This window comes from Battus philenor, unplaced genomic scaffold (assembly GCF_028537555.1).
Source record: "Battus philenor isolate CCGP_79_NKW_IND1 unplaced genomic scaffold, ilBatPhil1.0.hap1 SCAF_15, whole genome shotgun sequence".
NCBI lineage: Eukaryota > Metazoa > Arthropoda > Insecta > Lepidoptera > Papilionidae > Battus > Battus philenor.
In genome coordinates this window covers 6899426-6920968 of record NW_027181677.1, presented here as the reverse complement: position 1 = coordinate 6920968, position 21543 = coordinate 6899426, and the positions used below count along the sequence as shown (strand labels likewise).

General features: G+C 34.1%; 2 protein-coding genes across 2 annotated transcripts; both read left to right on the top strand.

The window, feature by feature from the left end:
* Positions 1 to 758: 758 nt before the first annotated feature.
* LOC137919051 (acidic juvenile hormone-suppressible protein 1-like) lies at positions 759 to 4827 on the top strand. Its single transcript, XM_068762014.1, has 8 exons — positions 759 to 848; positions 1698 to 1831; positions 1911 to 2732; positions 2812 to 2981; positions 3055 to 3308; positions 3393 to 3605; positions 3702 to 3881; positions 4288 to 4827. The coding sequence occupies exons 1-8, from the start codon at positions 773 to 775 to the stop codon at positions 4542 to 4544; spliced, it is 2106 nt and encodes a 701-aa protein (XP_068618115.1). The 5' UTR covers positions 759 to 772; the 3' UTR covers positions 4545 to 4827.
* Positions 4828 to 8271: 3444 nt separating this feature from the next.
* On the top strand, positions 8272 to 20682 carry LOC137918990 (uncharacterized). Its single transcript, XM_068761949.1, has 17 exons — positions 8272 to 8359; positions 8619 to 8752; positions 8832 to 9653; positions 9917 to 10086; positions 10160 to 10413; positions 10498 to 10710; positions 11119 to 11298; positions 11729 to 11982; positions 13503 to 13608; positions 17319 to 17414; positions 17645 to 17778; positions 17858 to 18679; positions 18763 to 18932; positions 19006 to 19259; positions 19324 to 19548; positions 19645 to 19824; positions 20232 to 20682. Exons 1-17 carry the CDS (start codon positions 8278 to 8280, stop codon positions 20486 to 20488), a joined length of 4353 nt encoding a protein of 1450 aa, XP_068618050.1. The 5' UTR covers positions 8272 to 8277; the 3' UTR covers positions 20489 to 20682.
* The last annotated feature ends 861 nt before the right edge of the window (positions 20683 to 21543 follow it).

Sequence of the window (21543 nt, the reverse complement as noted above, 5' to 3'; positions counted from 1 at the left end):
AAAATTTATTTCAGTTAGTAATTGTTATTTATAGGAAAGATATAAGCCCAGCAGATGATTTCCGGTTGCTGAAATTATGATGATGCTATTTATTATTTAAACATTAAATCGTTAAATTTAAAGATTAACATAATAAAGTGACCACTTAAGATGATGTGAGAAACATGCTTTAATATTATAATTGTTATAACATTTTTTATACAATTGCATACAATAGGGAGAGCTGTAAATATTTTTTATGAAAATTAAACTGTTTTCAAGCCATCTTTTACAGCTAATCAAAAGAAAGCAAGGCTTGCTGAAAGGCCATATAAATTTCATCAATCGAACGCAATAAAACTTTCGAAAGTTTACTTTTTAATAATAATATATATTGTAAACTGAAGCACCATGTCGGTGTATACGCAATAACCGTGATTTTCCACGGAATACAAAATCATAAATATATAAATATAAACAGTGTCAGTAATTACCGTATCCAGTGAAATTATCCAAATAATTTTGGAATTCATACCTTCAAATGCCACTACCGAGAACTATGTTCTGGGCATTATTAAACTTAGGTAGCAACAATAAAAATCGTAAAATATTTCGACATGTAATAATCACACGAGATGATCAAACATTCGCTGCACATTGTTTACTTACGTGAAATTGAACAAACAACACGTTGTTTTTTTAGACTTGACCTCATGATTTATGATAATATTCGTATTATCTTTACATTTTACTATAAATACTGGATATTGACTGATCACAGGCACTAACGACCATGGCTCGTCTGGTGTTATGCGTCTTGGCTCTGCTTGCAAGCGGGCTGGCGAATCCCGTCAAAAAGCAAAAATTCGGTGAGTTATTTTTATTTGCCTTTTCGCTTAATAGATCTAGAGCATGTTTAAATAATCTTATGAGGCGACAAATAGTCCAAGGGTTATGAAGTTCTAGATATAAAATAACCAGTATCACAACTGAATTTTCAATATGTTAATACGAATTATTCAAGTTATAGGGTGTTTTTATCCAAAGCTACACTGCACTTATAGTACAACAGTTAGTATTTATTCCTAAATTTAAAGTTTGTCTCCCATCGCGTGGTTTACCGTACAATATTCTTCATTATTGGAATGCTGTTAATTTTTTTTAACATTGTCCCTCGAATCACTTGAAGTAAATATTTATAGCTTTAAATAAGGATCTGGCTATTACATATACACGCCTTTATGTATATCAAAATCTTATAATTTCTTTTCTGTAAATAAATTTTGCAATCAAATTATATATTTTATCTTTTATTTACATTATTTGTTCGTTCACAAGCATACAAGTTATTTTATTAAAATTGATGCTTTCATATAATTTAAAAATAAAATTACATTACAATATGTTTTATGATTTGTAAACGTGAAAACCATTTGTTTACCGTTAAAATTAACTCTTGTTGTCATAGCTTTTAAACAATAAGCTATTTTTTACATTTAAGTTAAAAAAAAAAAGAATTTGATAACGTTAAATTTCATTTTGATTTTGATTTCTATAGAACGATACGGCTAAAGTGATGATGATAGCATTTAATTAACAGTGTTTTCATTCGATTTATGGTTGTAAAATTTAAATCATAGTTTTTCAAGAAAAGTATTTATGTCACAATTTAAAGGAAAAGGTGTTTCGAAAAATTAATTTTATATTTTTACAAATAGCCGGGCCAGAATTCCTGCAACATCAAGTGGATGTATTAAATCTATTCTACCACATTCACGAACCTATCCATGAGCCAGAGTTGCAAGTCATCGTTGACACTTGGGACCTCAATGCAAATGTTGAACACTTCAATGTGAGTTATCTTAATACTGAATGAGCATTAAGATTATCACCCAATAATTTTGATTACATTTGATGGTTTTATTTTTCAGAATCATACTGCTGTGAAGTTATATTACGATGTCGTCAAAAACGACATGATCCTTCCTCGGGGCGTTCCATTCTCTGTATCAGAACCTACACATATTTTCGAGGCCAGAATTCTATTCGACGTTTTTTACTCAGCCAAAGACTTTGATACCTTTTATAAAGTAGCGGTCTACTTGAGGAACAGGGTTAACGAAGGTCTTTACGTCTATGTCTTGAGCGTTGCACTGTTGCTACGTCCCGACTCTCAAGGCATTGTTGTTCCGCCAATTTATGAAATTTTCCCATCATTCTTCCACAATGCGGAGATCATGGCCACGGCGCAGAGAATTAACACTCACGGCAAACGGATGGTCGAATACTACCCTTCGACTTATGTTTGGGACGACAACGTTGTGATAAGGTGGAACAGTACTTCATGGCCTTATTATTATGACGATATCCCAATATCCTACTATACACATGATGTTACCATTAACGCACTTTATTACAACGTCCACTTAATGTATCCGTTTTGGCTGGGAGGTGAAACCGTGCCTTTGATTAAAGACAGACGCGGAGAACTTTTCTGGTTTTACCACCGACAAATCGTTGCTCGCTACTACATGGAAAGATTATCCAATGGTCTAGGTGAAATCCCAATACTTGGTGTGGATGTGGTTCAACCAGGATATCAACCTGAAATTTCATATTACAACGGAATCCAGTTTCCTGTAAGGCCCAATCACTTCCATCTGGATCAACCTGAGTTCGTTGAGGCTCTTACCAAGATCATGGACTATGAGCACCGTGTTCGCGAAGTGATTGATCAAGGATACATTGTTAACGTAAGCTGACTACTGTATTAATTATAGTTTATATAACTCAATTATTATTTTTACAACACGTTTGGTAATTCGCTTACAGGAAATCGGTGAACATGTTAACATCCGTAATCCGGAGGCGATCGATGTTCTGGGTAGATTAATTGAAGCAAATGTTGACTCTCCGAATCCGCAATACTACAAGGATTTCATTAGCATGTGGTACCAAGTTCTTGGAAATTCAGTTGGGTATAAGAAGCAATACTATAAAGAGTACGTGGGTTTTTAAGTTTTTTTTAGTTACGTGTTGTGGCCGTATTTATTAATTGTTATGAATATTTTACAGCGTTATACCGTTAGTAGTACCTTCAGTTTTGGAACACTACCAGACAGCGCTGCGTGACCCTGCATTCTACATGATTTGGAAACGCGTTTTGGGATTGTTCAGTGATTGGCAGAAAAAATTACCGCTTTACAAAGTGGAAGAACTGAAGGTACCTTCGGTAGAAATTAGAAGTGTTGAAGTGGATAAACTGGTCACATACTTTGAGCACTCTTATTACAACGTGTCCAACCATTTATACATGAATGAACGCGAAAGTAAGATTATTTTTACAATTTGTTGAAACTAAAGTCCTGTAATATCAATCAATACTTTGATTTCATATGTATCTTCTTTTGTAGGCAAGGCAGTCGTAGACGAGGTGAGTGTTTTAGTCCAACGTCCACAACTTAACCATAAGGTGTTCACTTTCCGCGTCAACGTTTCAAGTGAAGTCGCGAAGTCAGTCGTAGTGAAATTCTTCTTGGCGCCCAAGTACGACAGCAAGGGATATGAAATTCCTCTACACGAAAACTATGAAAACTTCTTTTTGTTCGATCAGTTTGTTTATGACCGTAAGTATTGCGAGTTTAGTAAATTTATAGATTAAATAAAATTTTCACTTGTGTACTTTCATTTTATTGTGCTTACATATCATTTTTTATATACAGTACCAGTTGGAGACTCTGTGATTAAACGCGAGTCGACTGAAAATTTCTACGGTGTTCGTGGCTGGGCACCAGGTTATGAAGTTTATGAAAAGGCTTACAACGCACTTCATGGCCAAGGACAATTCGTTCAAACCTCATACGAAATTGATGGCATTCCTGATCATCTTTTGCTGCCTAAAGGTATAGTTACATATTTATTTATTTTTGTTGGTGGTAGGTTTTCTTATTCCAGAGGCAAAGTGGATAGGTACGAGGCTTTCAGTTAGAAAATATCAAATAAATACTTACTAAAAATCTATCAAAGCAAATGTCTTAAGGCGTCTTTGAGTCAACCATTATATTTTTTTATCAAAATTATAAAGTACCGTATATATACGAGGGAACCTTTTAATATAGAACAAATATATATCAAATAGAGAGATTTAAATTTGATGTTATATTCGACAACCGAATCGATTTTCGGAAAGGCCCATCTCTCACTCGAGAGACTTTTTTTGTATGTAAAGCATTTTAGAATGTTTGATAATATATAATATATATGACTTTTTAATGTATCACTAAAGCATGTTTTCTTTTTTTTATAAAGGTCGTGTTGGTGGTATGCCTTTCCTAGTTTTGGTGCACATTTCTGAATACCGCCCGTGCAAGATTCCATATCAAAGCAACTATGACCCAACTGTTTCCTACGGACTTGGATCAGGAGCACGTTACTTAACTGATGAACCATTTGGATACCCACTTGACAGACCATTGTACCAATGGCAGGTCGATTTAACTCCAAACACGTACATCCAAGAAGTTCAGATCGTCCACAAAAAAGTTCCCGAAGTGACCGTTCTTTAAATGATGTCTGTCGACTCATAGTTAATTTTATATCTCTTTAAAATCTATAGTATGTACTCTAAAAATATCTGGTTACTATTGTTAAATGTAAAAAAAGCTGAAGTAAATGTTATGAATAACTTAAGTCTGAAATACGATGATCCATATAATTTGAAATCCATTCTTTAATTACTTGTTGCTGTTTATTATATTTATTTTATTAGTATATGTATCGATTGTTTATATTTATTCTGTTATAATATTGATGATTCATAAATATATGTATTTTTATCATGTGACTAAATTTGTTTCATTCATGTTAATTCCTTTAAACAATTGTTGGCCTTCAGTCACTAATCGAATAATCTTTGAGGACTATTACACATTTTAAACAATAAACAAAAAAGTAACGTTATTTGAGGCAAACGTATGCTTAAATACTCTTAAAGTTCGACTCTTTATACCAAAAATTTATAGGAGTCGGCACACCAGAGGGTTAAAAAGGGAACGTAAAAATATACATTCAATAGTAAATAACACATTTATGCGTGATTGTAAAAGTTATAATTTTATTGTGAAATCAAGGGGTAGATTGTAAGTAAATAATTTACCAACCTTAGACATCTAAATCCCATTATAATTCAAATAAATACATACGTCGAATGTATCTACATTGATAAGTTCTTTTACTTAATTTTTAAACCTAACAACATGATTTGTTTGGACTACCATCAAGTTATTGTATTCTAAACAAGAGTTTAGAATACATAGAAGTAGTAACTTCATCGAAACTTTACTAGATTTTGTATAAATTGTTTTGTCATTTACCTTTGATGTTTTGTCTTTGTTTTATAAATGTCTTATAAACGAGTTAAATAAATTACAAAGCGATTAGTAAAGATTAAAATATTTTTTGTAATAATACGCACCTTGGAGTTTTTAAGCATTTAAAATAGTCTCTATGAATAAAAATGCATTATCTAAAGTAAAACTTAAAACTGACTTGATTTTCTACGATGAAGTAGACGACTGCAGAAGACCGAGTAGCATTAATTGCTTTACACCGTAGTGAAAACTCGACAGCTACGCTTTTCGTTTTACTTAAAAAATAAATTATAACAAAAGAAAGACTTATTTATCGCACTGTTAAAAGGTACGTTGACGTTGCAAGCTTTGGTGAAAAAAAAAATTTAGCTGGGGACCACTATGGTGCAATAAGGTCAATATCATATCAAAATTCAATAACCTTTTTTTTTAGTAGGAATATTGACATGAAATTTGAAATAGGAATAGACGAACAAGTAGAGATTTAAAATATATTAAAGAAATTTATTTTATATTGTTAAAAATAATTAATATAGTCACGTAAAAAATGTTTATAATGTAGGAATAAACAAAACTTTACAAGCAAGAATAATTTATCATAAATATGTAAAAATTATAAATTTGTTATTACCAACTAGATATATTCACTAAATATGTATTATGAACAAAAATAAATTTAATACCTAACATAAATGTCCGATCGTGTAAGATGTCTGATAGTGAAAAATAGTTGCTAACATCAGTGATTTAATACGAAAATTATAATTAAATAGGTGAATATATTATTAACTTACTTTATAAAAATTACAAAATAATACTCTAATTCATAGTAATATAAAACAATACGTTTAAATAAACATTTTCCTAAATATTACCTAATAACAATTCTTTTGCTTCATCCTCTAATTGTAACTTTTCTTGTCTTTGACCAACTTTTACTAGAAATATACAGATCTGAATTTGGGCAACAAAGATTTTTGAATATTAGCTTTGGTACAAGTAAATTGCGTTTAGGTTAGGTTTAAATTATCTTTAAATAAGACTTTGCTGTCGAAATATGTTTTCCATGTTCAATAAAAGCGATACACAGGTCTTTAATTTTGATCTTTAGTGTAGACATATCAATTCACTTTAAACTCAATTGCACGAAGAAAACTGTCACAATACACGTAAGTATATTTAGTGTACACTTAAAGGGCATTAATATTGAAACAATCATTTTAGAGCTATTTATACGTATTTTAAAGTGACACGGCATAATTTATTGTAACGTTTTTAATTTTGCTCCCGATCTGATATATAAATGAATAGAAATGCGGTAAAAGTGTGGTGAAAGTGATAAAAATTGATAATATATTTTAACTATTACAATTGTGGTTAAGTATGTCTCTACTGTATATACGACTTAGATAGGTACCTATAGTATAAGTATGTACAACATACCAATATATATATACCTATATATATATATATATATATACACATATACATAAAAAAATGTACATAATTTTTATATACTCTTATGCCTTTATTTATACATTTTGAAAACCATTGTTACATAATAATAAGCATGTAAATAAAAAATAAAACTGTAGGCGGCATGATTAATTAGGTAATTTTTAGTCTCCGTCGTGCTCTTTGAAACTGAATTACAGAAAATAGGGCAAATATATAATAGGGCAAGATTTTATTGGTGATTTTGAAAGTAGATAGTTAAGCAAATAAAAAAATCATAATTTCTAATCAGCGGTAATCAGCGCTAACTACTAAGACCTTAACGACAATTTTTATTTTTTTCGGTTGCAGTGTATTTTATTTCTCCATTTTTTTAATATTATTATTGATATTTTATTATAATTTTTATTTAATAAATACACCAAATAGTTTCTCATGCATATAAAAATATAATATTGTAAATATTTTACGTAAAAGATATGTTAACGATTGTTTGAAGTTGTCCTAGATTTTTTCAAAAGACTTCCGTTTAAAAATTCCGCAACTTTAAGGTCTCATTATTAATAAATAAAAATAATTACAGAAAAATACCTTGTAAATAAAAAAAAACTACAGAGTTTTACCTCTGTATACCATAGATTATATACATCGTACGACATATCAGCCGAAAATGAATTATGAGATGATATTAGCCTCGATGCATCATAGTGGAACGGTCCGTTAGAAAAATATCAGTTATCAACTTGTAAAGTATGCATTTCAAAATGTTCTGTCCACGAGTAGTCCTTGGCTAGTCAGATTAGTATGAGTAGCAAAACCGTGAAAAAGTATTTTATAACGACGTAGGATTACACCAAAAAAAATATCATCTCTAGACTCCACAATTGAGGAAACGAGAGAAAATATCTGGAGCGTTGTCGAAGCCAATAAGTTCGCTACATACAGGTGCATTGGAATCTTTTTTAAGGAAAAAAAATCGCTGCAGAAGAATCTTTCAATCGCCAAAACGAAAGATTATACTCTATTAGTTCTCCAAAACCGTTTTTAGATTTCAGTGTGATAATCATCCGTCATCGATGATAATTTTGTTAGGAGTTTCGTACTATGGGATCACGGAGGTACATTTCTGTGAGGAGGTAAAACCAATGCAAATGTTTGTTAAGCCACAATTTAGAAAGTTATCATAAAAGATCTGTCTCAAACTTTCAAGAGCAGCCGAGCATACTCCAGCAGGACTCTTCACCAGCACAAAAGATTAAGTCAACTTAGGTTTGTTTTCAACGTAAAAATATTGACTTTCAATATGACACCATGTTAATTGTAAAAATTAAAGATCTCTTATCTATGTTTATACATGACCCGAACTATGTGATAATATGTCAATTTATTAATGTATTATTTATTGTTGTGTATATTTTATGTTGCATAAATATAATATATAATAGGAATGAACTGAAAAAATTCACAGACAACTATGGCTCTCCTGCTGCTGTGTACGGTGGCTCTGCTCGCGGGCGGACTGGCAAATCCCGTCGAAAATGTTCACCAAAAATTTGGTAATTTTTCTCTTCCTAACTGTTTTATATAATTTCATTCTTTAAAATATTATACATTTTTACAAAAAATATTACAGTTATGACTTTTTGTTTAATTCCACTTTTTAATACACAGTGTACAAACATACTTTTGTTTTCCTTATGATTTGTGTTCCTAGATTTTTTAGAGTTCATCATATAACAGGTCTTTTAATTATTTTTGATGAAGTATTTAATACTAATTTAGTTATGGTATTGCTACGAGTTATTAACATTTTAGCCGACCACGAATTCCTGCAACATCAAGTAGATATCTTAAATCTATTCTACCACATTCATGAACCTATACATGAGCCGCAATTGCAAGTCGTCGTCGAGTCTTGGGATTTGTTTGCAAATTTAGAACACTTCAATGTGAGTTATCTTAATACTGAGTAAGCGTTAAAAGATTATTACTAAATAATTTTGTATACATTTGATGTTTTTTTTTCAGAATCATACTGCAGTGAAGTTATATTACGATGTCGTTAAAAACGATATGTTGCTTCCTCGAGGTGTTCCATTCTCAGTATCAGAACCCACTCATATTTTCGAGGCCAAAGTTTTATTTGACTTATTTTACTCGGCTAAGGACTTTGATACGTTTTATAATGCCGCTGTATACTTGAGAAACAGGGTAAACGAGGGTCTTTACGTCTATGTCTTGAGCGTTGTTCTGTTAAAACGTCCCGACTCGCGAGGAATTGTAGTTCCTCCGATTTATGAAATTTTTCCTTCATTCTTCCACAATGCGGAAATAATGTCCATGGCGCAGAGAATTAATACTCACGGCAAACGAATGCTTGAACAGTACCCCTCGACCTACGTGCGGGACGACAATATTGTCATAAGGTGGAACAGTACTTCGTTTCCTTATTACAACGACAACGAACCTGTTACGTATTATACACACGATGTTACGCTCAACGCGCTTTATTACAACGTGCACGTAATGAGTCCATTTTGGCTGGAAAGTGAAACCGTACCTTTGAAAAAAGACAGGCGCGGAGAAGTATTCTTATTTTACTACAGTCAATTTCTTGCTCGCTACTACATGGAAAGATTATCCAATGGTCTAGGCGAAATCCCGATACTTGATGTGGATGTAGTTCAGCAAGGATATCAACCTGACATTTCATATTACAACGGGATCCAGTTTCCTGTGAGGCCCAATCACTTCCATCTAAATCAACCGGAGTTTGTTGAGGTCCTGGCCAAGATCGTCGAATACGAACATCGTGTCCGCGAAGCTATTGACCAAGGATATATAATTAACGTAAGCTTATTACTATTTTAAATATAGATTTTAATGTTCAATTATTACTCTAGGTAAATTTTCTGTCTTTTCTTTAGTCTTTTATCGACAGTTAAGGCATTTTATCTCACCGGTGTATATGTTATGTAACTTTTACTTATTACATTTTTCATTGTCTTCTGTTATACATCTTATCAGATATATATCTGGTACTATGTACAATAAAGCATAAATAAATAACAAAATATATTGTTCTTACTGCATGTTTATTGTTCGGTTTACAGAAAATCGGTGAACGTGTTAACATTAAAACTTCAGAAATGATAGACACTCTGGGTCAATTAATTATGGCAAATGATAACTCTCCGAATCCTCAATACTACAAGGATTTCATTAGCATGTGGTATAAAGTTCTTGGAAATTCAGTTTGGTACAAGAAACAATACTACAAAGAGTGCGTGGGTTTTTAAGTTTTTTGTAGTTACGTGTTGTGGCCGTATTTATTAATTGTTATGAATATTTTACAGCGTTATACCAATGGTAGTCCCTTCAGTTTTGGAACACTACCAGACAGCGCTGCGTGACCCTGCATTCTACATGATTTGGAAACGCGTTTTGGGATTGTTCAGTGATTGGCAGAAAAAATTACCGCTTTACAAAGTGGAAGAACTGAAGGTACCTTCGGTAGAAATTAGAAGTGTGGAAGTGGATAAACTAGTCACATACTTTGAGCATTCTTATTACAATGTGTCCAACCATTTATACATGAATGAACACGAAAGTAAGATTATTTTTACAATTTGTTGAAACTAAAGTCCTTTAATATCAATCAATACTTTGATTTCATATGTATCTTCTTTTGTAGGCAAGGCAGTCGTAGACGAGGTGAGTGTTTTAGTCCAACGTCCACAACTGAACCACAAGGTGTTCACGTTCCGCGTCAACGTTTCAAGTGAAGTCGCGAAGCCAGTCGTAGTGAAATTCTTCTTGGCGCCCAAGTACGACAGCAAGGGATATGAAATTCCTCTGCACGAAAACTATGAAAACTTCTTTTTGTTCGATCAGTTTGTTTACGACTGTAAGTATTGCTGGTTTAGTCAGATCGTAATTGATGAAGAAAATCTTTTGATTATTTATTTATTTTTTCTTTGTTCTAACTTGATAATGCCAAAAATCGAGTTGATTTAATTTTTATATTTTAAAAGGCACATAAATAAATAAAATAATTCAAAAGAATTGACTTGCAAATTCTCTTCCTTTTCAAGTACCATTTGCGGGGTTAAAGTAAGAATCTGCATTTCTTTTTACTCTCACCATTCAAGAATAACTTAAGTAAAATAATGATCAAGATTTATATAATAAATAATTCTAATAAACATATGTATAGGAATCGATGTTTTTAATGTAAGTTAGTGTGTTTATATATGAACTGTTCTAGTCAGTATTCCAATAAAAATAAACCCGTAAATACAAAATTTATTTGCAGTACCTGCTGGTGAATGTGTGATTAAACGCGAGTCGACTGAAAATTCGTTTACATTTAATAGCTGGACATCGGGCTATGAAGTTTATGAAAAGGCCTATAATGCACTCAATAACAAAGGAGAATTCGCTTATACGACATGCCAAATTGATAGATTTCCTGACCATCTCTTGTTGCCTAAAGGTAAATATACACTGTTTATTAATTAATATTGGAGAACAAAGCTTTGTTTTTTAGTTTTACAGAGACAATTTCTGCTGGTAAATGATACAAGTGTTTCGGTATCTACGGCGCTATAGGGAATTATATGATAAGTGCTGTTATGTCTAACGATCTCTCATTTTTAATGCAACGGGTGCAAATTTTTTGTGTGAACCGGAACTTTTTTATTGTATTACAATTTTTCAATATGACAAAGATGCCTTTCCACAATAATATCTTTAATGATCATCACATTTTGTTTGATTCCTCCAAATAATGATTTTCCTCCATGACGGTCCTTTTGACACAATAGTTTCCGTTTTTGTTTTACAATGGCTTCTATAATGTTTGTTAATAAAATATAAATAGATTGTACAATGTTTTAATCAAACGCATGTTTTTTTTCATTTAGGTCGCGTTGGTGGAATGTCTTTCAAAGTTTTGGTGCACATTTCTGCTTACCGCCCAGATGAGATTCCACATCAAAGCAGTGACGACCCAATCGTTTCGTGGGGTACTGGATTTGAGGTTCGCTGGTTAAATGAAAAACCATTTAAATACCCACTTGACAGACCGTTGTACCAGTGGCAGGTTGACTTAACTCCGAACATGTATATTCAAGAAGTTCAGATTGTTCACAAGCAAGCGCCAGAAGTAGGTGTGTTTTAAGCGTTCTCTTTTCGAGCACCAGTCATAAAGTTTATTATATTTATTTAAGTAGTTTAAATATGAAATGTGTATAAAAAAATTTAAAACGCTTAAGTTTGTTAATTTGGTACTGTATGAGATCAGAATAGCTTCGTGAGTAAGCAGCTGATACAAATAACTTTTTATTCATATTATATTTATTGTATATGTTATATTTTATACTTACTGATTTTTTATGTTCATTTTGTTATAATATTATTGATTTTAAATATATAATATATTTAGAACTTTATCGAGTTGTTTTTTTACTAACCTTAATCCTTTTAAAATACTTTTGTGCTGCAATCAATGTATAATTAAGTATTGATGATTTCTACATATTCAAGTAAAAAGAAGGTAATTAATGTCCACTCGACATTCTTAGTTTTAGTTTCTTAAATAATTAAATAAAACTTTCAAACTCTTGCTAACAACTAAGAAAGGGACTAATATATAGCTACTTCCGCTATGCAGCAGTAGTCGTGCGATGAAATGCACCGTCCGCCAGCCCGCTGATAAATGTGCGCGCGGTAAACAATGCGAAACACAACTACCACTGTTAATCTACACTACACGTATTTCACGCCTTCACGGGGCATCCTCAGGAGATGTTAGACCGACCAGTACCAAACACCGAGTGAGCTCCGTCTTGCTTTTTTTTTGCTTTTTCTCAGATGATGTTGATGCTGTTAGCCCTAAGATTTTTACAGCTAACAGAACTAGATTTAAAAACTAAAAACTAAAGCTGGTAGGATGCCTACCATTTAAACGGTTTCGCTTGCACGTTGCAATGGCTCTTCGCGGTAGAGCTTTCACGGGGTGTGTTGCTGGAGTGTGCTTGCGGCTTGGGACGGTAGCGTGGACCACAGGCGGACCAAAGAGGGATCCGGATCGACGGCCCGTCCACGCTATTCGCGGTTAGGGAGCGGGCGGCCGCTCACTAAAAACGGGTGTTGTGGCGTGGTGGGTTATGTTTTGTTCTGTTGCTGCTACTCCCCAGTAGCGTGAGATGCTAGCTATTAGGGAATTGGGATGTGCGGAGGCGGACTCAAAGTAAGTTTTTGAGTAAGCCAGAAATAACTCTTGGACCGTGGGGAGTTTGAGGTCGCTGTGGAGGTCAACGTTGCGCTAGAACCAATCTCCCCTCCCCGTTGCTATTCGGTTGTGGTTTTGGAGCGTCTGTAGAGTGTTGATATTGGTGGGTGTGGCGTGCACGAATACAACGCTCGCGTCTTTTGTAGGCTTAAGGTCACTAAGCAGATCGTCCCATTTCTTGTTTCTGTGCTCCGCGAGCCGTTCTTTCACCAGCTTTTGAAGTTTGCGAAGGCACAGTCTTTTCTCCTCGATGCGGTACCTATCATAGCAGTGTTTTTTTGTTTAATCAGGAGCCGAGTATAGTCCAGAAGAGAGTCGACAAACATGCGCTTGATGACTGTCCTCTGTGTAGATTCTTCGGTGGCTGAGTAAAAGTGTTTAGCAAATGAGTTTATTGCCTGTAGGGTTTCCTCAGGCGAGTTGAGATTGTCGAGAATATTAAAGAGATGCTGGGAGTTCATGTCCTTGAGTCTAGGCTCGAGGGCATGCCAGTTAATGCTAATTTTGTCTGTAAGAACCTCTGTAACACTCTGGCCCAGTTTTTTTTTTATTTGTTTGGGACAGGGACTTGATTTACAAATAAAAATTTTTTTCATGGTTTTATCTTTATTCTACACTCACTTTCCCTCTTCTCAATTTCTTTTATTCTTTCCTTTTATCCTTCACAATATCTTGCAATTACTCTGGCCCAGTTGCATTAGGACAGGACGGTAGTCAGAGTCGAGTTCGTGAAGCGACTCGTTGCTATTAATTTGTAAAGTGACGTTGCTAAACAGGGCTAAGTCAATAATTGACGCCCTGTGAGGGAGCAGGTTGTTGGGGTAGCGGTTGGGTGATGGGAGCCCTTATGGCTAAACCTAGTTCATCGGCTATTTTGTAAAGTTTAGAGCCGTTTGTGTTGTTAGAGCTGGGATTCCAGCTGTAGGGCTTGCTGTTAAAGTCGCCAGCAATCAAACCTGCCGGACCTAAGGAGGTGAGCGTCCTAATGTCCGAACGAAGTATCTTTTTGTTACCAGGGAGATATGCAAACATTAGTATTAGTGGAGTCCGGTGAGGGAGATTCTACATGCTGAGACTTCTAAGTCGGTAAGTGTTGGAGGATCAAGAGGAGAACAGTGCAAAGACCTTTTGAAATAAATCAAAGTGCCTGCCCTGCCCTGCCCCCTTCCTGAGAAGGCTGTCATTCCTGACAAGGTGGTAGTTAGCTATTTTAGGATTGCGATTGGAGGGCTTGAGGTGGGATTCCTGGATAAGCAGAACGTCGATGTTATGCTCACTTAGAAACTGAGCCTCTTTATCCTTTTTATCGGAGAGGCTGTCAATGTTGAAATAGATGACAGTAAGAGTGGAGGGCTTAATACGTCCCCTTAGCTCGTCGCCGACGATGGTGGGGTGAAGGCCAAGAGGCACGACCTAACCCAGGTGTGTAGAGGGAGAAGGCTTTTAAGCAAAGCTTACTTCGATTGCTCTGATGAGGTGCGCAACATTAGATTCGGTGAGCACCAAAAGCTTTACGCTTCCCTTATCAGCGCGATTTTGCGTAGTAAATGATGTCATCTACTACGTAAAATTATAGCATAGCGGAAGTAGCTATGTATTAGCCCCTTTATTAGTTAGGATGAACTTCCGTGAGGTAAGGCCTGTGTCTATTAGATATCTTACCAACAAATTCCGTTACCAGAGAGGTTTGCTAATTAGATTATTTTGTGTGAAACAAATTTCCTTTGGATTTCTTCTCAGCAAGTCACTTATTTATGGGTGTAATGCTCTTAATAATATCTATAAGGAAGGCGGAACGTGGCGTCAACATTGTTTAAAAACTTGGTACACGCTTGTGGTAGTCTAAAAGTTGGTAAATTATAAAATATCGTCACACCAAAATGATGTAAGCAAGTAATAAGGATTATCGATAAGGTGTAAGTTAGTATCTACGAAGGTGTTGACCTTTAATAGATTTTAGATTTTTCTGTAATACTTGAACAGGATTTTTACATACAAATGTTAATGTGATTTGCTAGCATAATCCTACGTTTTAGCTAGTCCAGAAAAGAAACCATCAAAATTGCAGTATGAAATGTGCTCAGATGTGATAGGTGTAAATTATTTCACTTGTTATGATGATCAAGGTTAAAGGTTATATGGTTGATAATGACGTCATTTGTCCATATGATAAAAAAATGTACATTATTCTTGTCATGAAATTGAAATATACTTTATAATGATTATAATTTCATAGAAAATCAATAATAATAATTATATTCAGATATACAACAGATATTTCGTTTTAATTTTAATTGTAATGAGATTAAGACTGGCGTGAACGTTGATTTTAAATTTTAATATGACCTTTATTTTTATTTTTACACTCGGATTTATATTATGACTACTAGTTTATGATGGTTAATTAGTACACGACTAGTGGCTTTGTTCACTTATAATTACAGTAATTTAGTTTTAGATTTTAGGTTTAAACTATATAAATTATGTGTTATTTCTTTGTAATTGTTACTTGTGAATCAAAATAAATAAATAAAGAAATCCCTTAGCGAGGTTCTCTTGTGATTATCGTTTGTTTTACTTAGTAGTATTGTGTACTTATTAGTATTTTGAGGATTTGCCTGATTGATCTATGCCCTCTCGGGCAACTTCAAATCGAATGATTGAGTTCCTCTTGAAGGCACTTGTGATCAGTCAAACGATTATGTGTTTGCTCTAGAGACCGAAGAGTTTCATGGTCTCCCGATCCCATTGAATATGACGCTATGATCTATGCTAGGGCTCCTGAGGGTGTCTCTGAGTTTGATTACTAAAAAGACGTTGAGGTTAAGTTCCTTAAGCACATTGGCCCTTACAACCAATGCAAATGACACAAACGCAAGCCCATGAGTAAATATCAGGTTTAACTATATATACTAAAGTAAGGTACGAAAACCATGTCAAATGCACTTGTCGTGCCGGCATATATCAGTATTAGGTTTGTTTCTTAAAGTTATTGACTTATACTTGTTCCCGGAGCTAACACACAAACTATGCAACTTTGATAAAGAGATTAATCGTCAAATTTAACTCGTCTGGGCAGTGTTCGGGAAATTACCAAACTTCGTCTCTTCTATAGCTCACAGGTCTTAAGACGAAGGTTTACGACCAATGTGTGTAACCGGGATCGACTTGAGGCTGTTAAACCTGGTCTTTTACTTTATTAATAAGCTCACATTCGCTCAACGAGGCATATACTATATATTTAACTTGCTTTATATTATGATTGAATAGATGGCTAGGTCTTAAAGTTCTGGAGTGGAGGAAACGGACTTAGGTTAAAAGCGATAGACGCAGGCTACTACCTGCCAGTCTTACTGGAAATCTAAGGGAGAGTCCAAGTCCAAATCTTAGGGGATGTTCCCAACTGTGGACGTCCTTCGGCTGAAATGATAGTGATGGTGATGATTGAATACTTGTTTTTTTTTATTTGCCCCTCTGTTGTGGTAAACTGTTCACAGATAGACCAAAAAACATAGAGAAATAAATACTAGGAAACAAAGGACAAATAATATATAAAATGATACCAATCATTTGAAGTGATAGGTAAACTATACAAATTTATAATAAGTATTATTTGCATACAAAAGCATTATTTGGTACAAACCTGAATCGAATCGAATTCTTCTTAATGGCATGCTTCAAATAAAATTACGCGGGCTTGTGAAGAGGGCACAACAAACTTAGAAAAACTGAGGATTTTTTTATTGATACTTAAAAAAATTTTAAAACAAAGCAGAGCAGTTCATTCCTAAATTTCGAGCTGTTACATTTTAAAACAGATTTCTTCCTAACGTTATTTTGACTTTCTTCACATTGTAATAGGTTCACATCGCTTTGTTTAATAAAAATGAAAACAAAATTGAAGAAAGGTAATAGTAGTAGTAGTATATAATGGCGTTGATTACTTTTATCGAGTGTTTTGTTCAAGAGTAGAGTAACCATAGTTCAATGTAAAGTCATCAGATCTTTATTGAACTAAACTTCCAAAATTATGATTTACAGCTGCTAATTATATCTGTAAGTTAAAAACAGACGAAACCTTATAGTAACACAATGTTTATGTTTTCACTGTCTAAATTGAAGATAAGATATTATTTTTTTATAATTGACATAAACTATGTGATAAGTAGTGGATTTATCGCAATTTGTTGCCGTATAAATAGCAGGTGTAGAGCGATGATTGTCACTGACAACCATGGCACTCTTGCCGTTGTTTGTGTTAGCTCTGCTAGCAGGCGGGTTAGCAAGTCCTGTTCAAAATGTTCACCCACAACTTGGTAAGGAATCACTTTATTATTGCCTGGCAATATCTTAAATATGGATCAACACGAATGGAATATTATACATATCTTTATTTTATTAAATTATTTGAGTGTTATTTATTTTATTAAAGTGTTCGAACAAATTTATCGGATAGTCAAAAACAGATATTTTCTATGACATCGTTTTGTAATTCTGTTAACAAGAAAATCTGTACCTGTCCTACTATAAATTTGTTACATTTTAGCCGATCGAGAATTTCTGCAACATCAAGTGGATGTATTAAATCTATTCTACCACATTCACGAACCTATCCATGAGCCAGAGTTGCAAGTCATCGTTGACTCTTGGGACCTCAATGCAAATGTTGAACACTTCAATGTGAGTTATCTTAATACTGAATGAGCATTAAGATTATCACCCAATAATTTTGATTACATTTAATGGTTTTATTTTTCAGAATCGTACTGCTGTGAAGTTATATTACGATGTCGTCAAAAACGACATGATCCTTCCTCGGGGCGTTCCATTCTCTGTATCAGAACCCACACATATTTTCGAGGCCAGAATTCTATTCGACGTTTTTTACTCAGCCAAAGACTTTGATACCTTTTATAAAGTAGCGGTCTACTTGAGGAACAGGGTTAACGAAGGTCTTTACGTCTATGTCTTGAGCATTGCACTGTTGCTACGTCCGGACTCTCAAGGCATTGTTGTTCCACCAATTTATGAAATTTTCCCATCATTCTTCCACAATGCTGAGATCATGGCCACGGCGCAGAGAATTAACACTCACGGCAAACGGATGGTCGAATACTACCCTTCGACTTTTGTGAAGGACGATAACGTTGTTATAAGATGGAACAGTACATCATGGCCATATTACTATGATGATATCCCAATATCCTACTATACACATGATGTTACCATTAACGCACTTTATTACAACGTCCACTTAATGTATCCGTTTTGGCTGGGAGGTGAAACCGTGCCTTTGATTAAAGACAGACGCGGAGAACTTTTCTGGCATTATCACAAACAAATCCTTGCACGATACTACATGGAAAGATTATCCAATGATCTGGGAGAAATTCCGATACTGGGTGTGGATGTCGTTCAACAAGGATATCAACCTGAAATTTCTTATTACAACGGCATCCAGTTTCCTGTTAGGAACAATCACTTCCACCTGGATCAACCTGAGTTCGTTGAGGCTCTGAATAAAATCATGGACTACGAAAGTCGTGTTCGCAAAGTTATTGACCAAGGATATATTATTAATGTGAGTTTTGACTACTATAGGTACTTAATCATCATTGATTTTATTAATTATTTCTTACTGTATGGGTGGTAATTTGCTTACAGGAAATCGGTGAACATGTTAACATCCGTAATCCAGAGGCGATCGATGTTCTGGGTAGATTAATTGAGGCAAATGTTGACTCTCCGAATCCGCAATACTACAAGGATTTCATTAGCATGTGGTACCAAGTCCTTGGAAATTCAGTTGGGTATAAGAAGCAATACTATAAAGAGTACGTGATTTTTTAAGTTTTTTGTAGTTACGTGTTGTGGCCGTATTTATTAATTGTTATGAATATTTTACAGCGTTATACCGTTAGTAGTACCTTCAGTTTTGGAACACTACCAGACAGCGCTGCGTGACCCTGCCTTCTACATGATTTGGAAACGTGTTATGGGATTATTCAGTGATTGGCAGAAAACATTGCCGGCTTACAAAGTAGAAGAACTGAAGGTACCTTCAGTAGAAATTAGAAGTGTGGAAGTGGATAAACTAGTCACATACTTTGAACACTCTTATTACAATGTGTCCAACCATTTGTACATGAATGAACACGAAAGTAAGACAACTTTTTACAGTTTATTAAAACTCGCAATGTTTGTAAAAATTTAATTTAAAATTTGTCTTATTTATAGGCAAGGCAGTTGTAGACGAGGTGAGTGTTTTAGTCCAACGTCCGCAACTAAACCACAAGGTGTTCACTTTCCGCGTCAACGTTTCAAGTGAAGTCGCGAAGTCAGTCGTAGTGAAATTCTTCTTGGCGCCCAAGTACGACAGCAAGGGATATGAAATTCCTCTGCACGAAAATTATGAAAACTTCTTTTTGTTCGATCAGTTTGTTTATGACCGTAAGTATTGCGAGTTTAGTACATTTATGGATTAAATAAAATTTTCACTTGTGTACTTTCATTTTATTGTGCTTACAAATCATTTTTTATATACAGTACCAGTTGGAGACTCTGTGATTAAACGCGAGTCGACTGAAAATTTCTACGGTGTTCGTGGCTGGGCACCAGGTTATGAAGTTTATGAAAAGGCTTACAACGCACTTCATGGCCAAGGACAATTCGTTCAAACCTCATACGAGATTGATAGCATTCCTGATCATCTTTTGCTGCCTAAAGGTATAGTTACATATTTATTTATTTTTGTTGGTGGTAGGTTTTCTTATTCCAGAGGCAAAGTGGATAGGTACGAGGCTTTCAGTTAGAAAATATCAAATAAATACTTACTAAAAATCTATCAAAGCAAATGTCTTAAGGCGTCTTTGAGTCAACCATTATATTTTTTATCAAAACTATAAAGTACCGTATATACAAGGTAACCTTTTAATATAAAACAAATATAAATATCAAATAGAGAAATTTAAATTTGATGTTATATTCGACAACCGAATCAATTTTTGGTAAGGCCCATCTCTCACTCGAGAGACTCTTTTTGAATGTAAAGCATTTTAGAATGTTTAGTAATATATAATATATATGACTTTTTAATGTGTTACTAAAGCATGTTTTCTTTTTTTTTTATAAAGGTCGTGTTGGTGGTATGCCTTTCCTAGTTTTGGTGCACATTTCTGAATACCGCCCGTGCAAGATTCCATATCAAAGCAACTATGACCCAACTGTTTCCTACGGACTTGGATCAGGAGCACGTTACTTAACTGATGAACCATTTGGATACCCACTTGACAGACCATTGTACCAATGGCAGGTTGACTTAACTCCAAACACGTACATCCAAGAAGTTCAGATTTACCACAGACAAATGCCCGAAGTCAGCGTTCTATAGAGGTTTTAAGCAACTTCCACTTTATTGGTTAGCTTACGATGTTTTGCCAAAATGTACAAGCACAATAGAGAGTATGTAATATTAAATATATATAACTACCTTGTTTTGATTGATTGAAACCATTTTAATGCCGTTTATTTTATACTGTTTTATTGAAATCTATGTCAACAATAAATATTTATTTATAAAATAAATGTATGTTTTTATTTCTTTCACTTTTTTATATTATGTTTGATTAATCTTTATCATCTTCTTATATCCTTGATTATTAGCTAAAAACTAATATAAGTTTTAAGTAAAGTTGGAAAGAACGAATAATTTACATGAACAAATACATATTTTTTAGGTCATTTAAAATAGTTCGTACATTTATACGTTGCTAAGTTGCAGTTTATCTCAATTCCTGTAGAGATCTCTCATAAGTATTTCGTATTGAATTGTTACAACTTTGTCAATAATATATCATGAATTTTAGACTGATGGCTTGCGAGCGGGTAATAAAGGAAGAAATATAGTTTTAAATTACTTGAATAAAACTCTAAATAAGATGTGGAAAAATCTGTTTTCAGTCAAATCACTAAAGGTAGTATGAAGTAGGATGAGTGAATTTTATAAACGTTTCAAGTAAAATACATACTTTATTTGAAATTTAAAAGTCTAATTTGTACTAGGTCAGTTACGTTTATTATAATAACGCCAGTACTTATAACATTAGGCTAAAAGCCGTTTTTATTGTGGCACTTTTCGTCCCACGCTGCACTTGCCGTCCCACGCTGCACTTGCCGTCCCGCGCTGTACTTGCTGTCCCACGCTGCATTTGCCGGTCCGTGGTCTCCACTCCACTTTGAGGCCTGAGCGGCCATCTGACCACCCACCACCACTGCATATTGTCAATCCAATTGGCTATGTTATTTCGATTTACGTATCTCCTCATTCAGAATTTATATGTTGTTTATATATTAGGTTGTATTACATTGTCAGTTTTGTATGACTACAATAATATATTCATATAGGCATTATGTGTTTATTACAACGAATTAAAATAGTTGCCTATT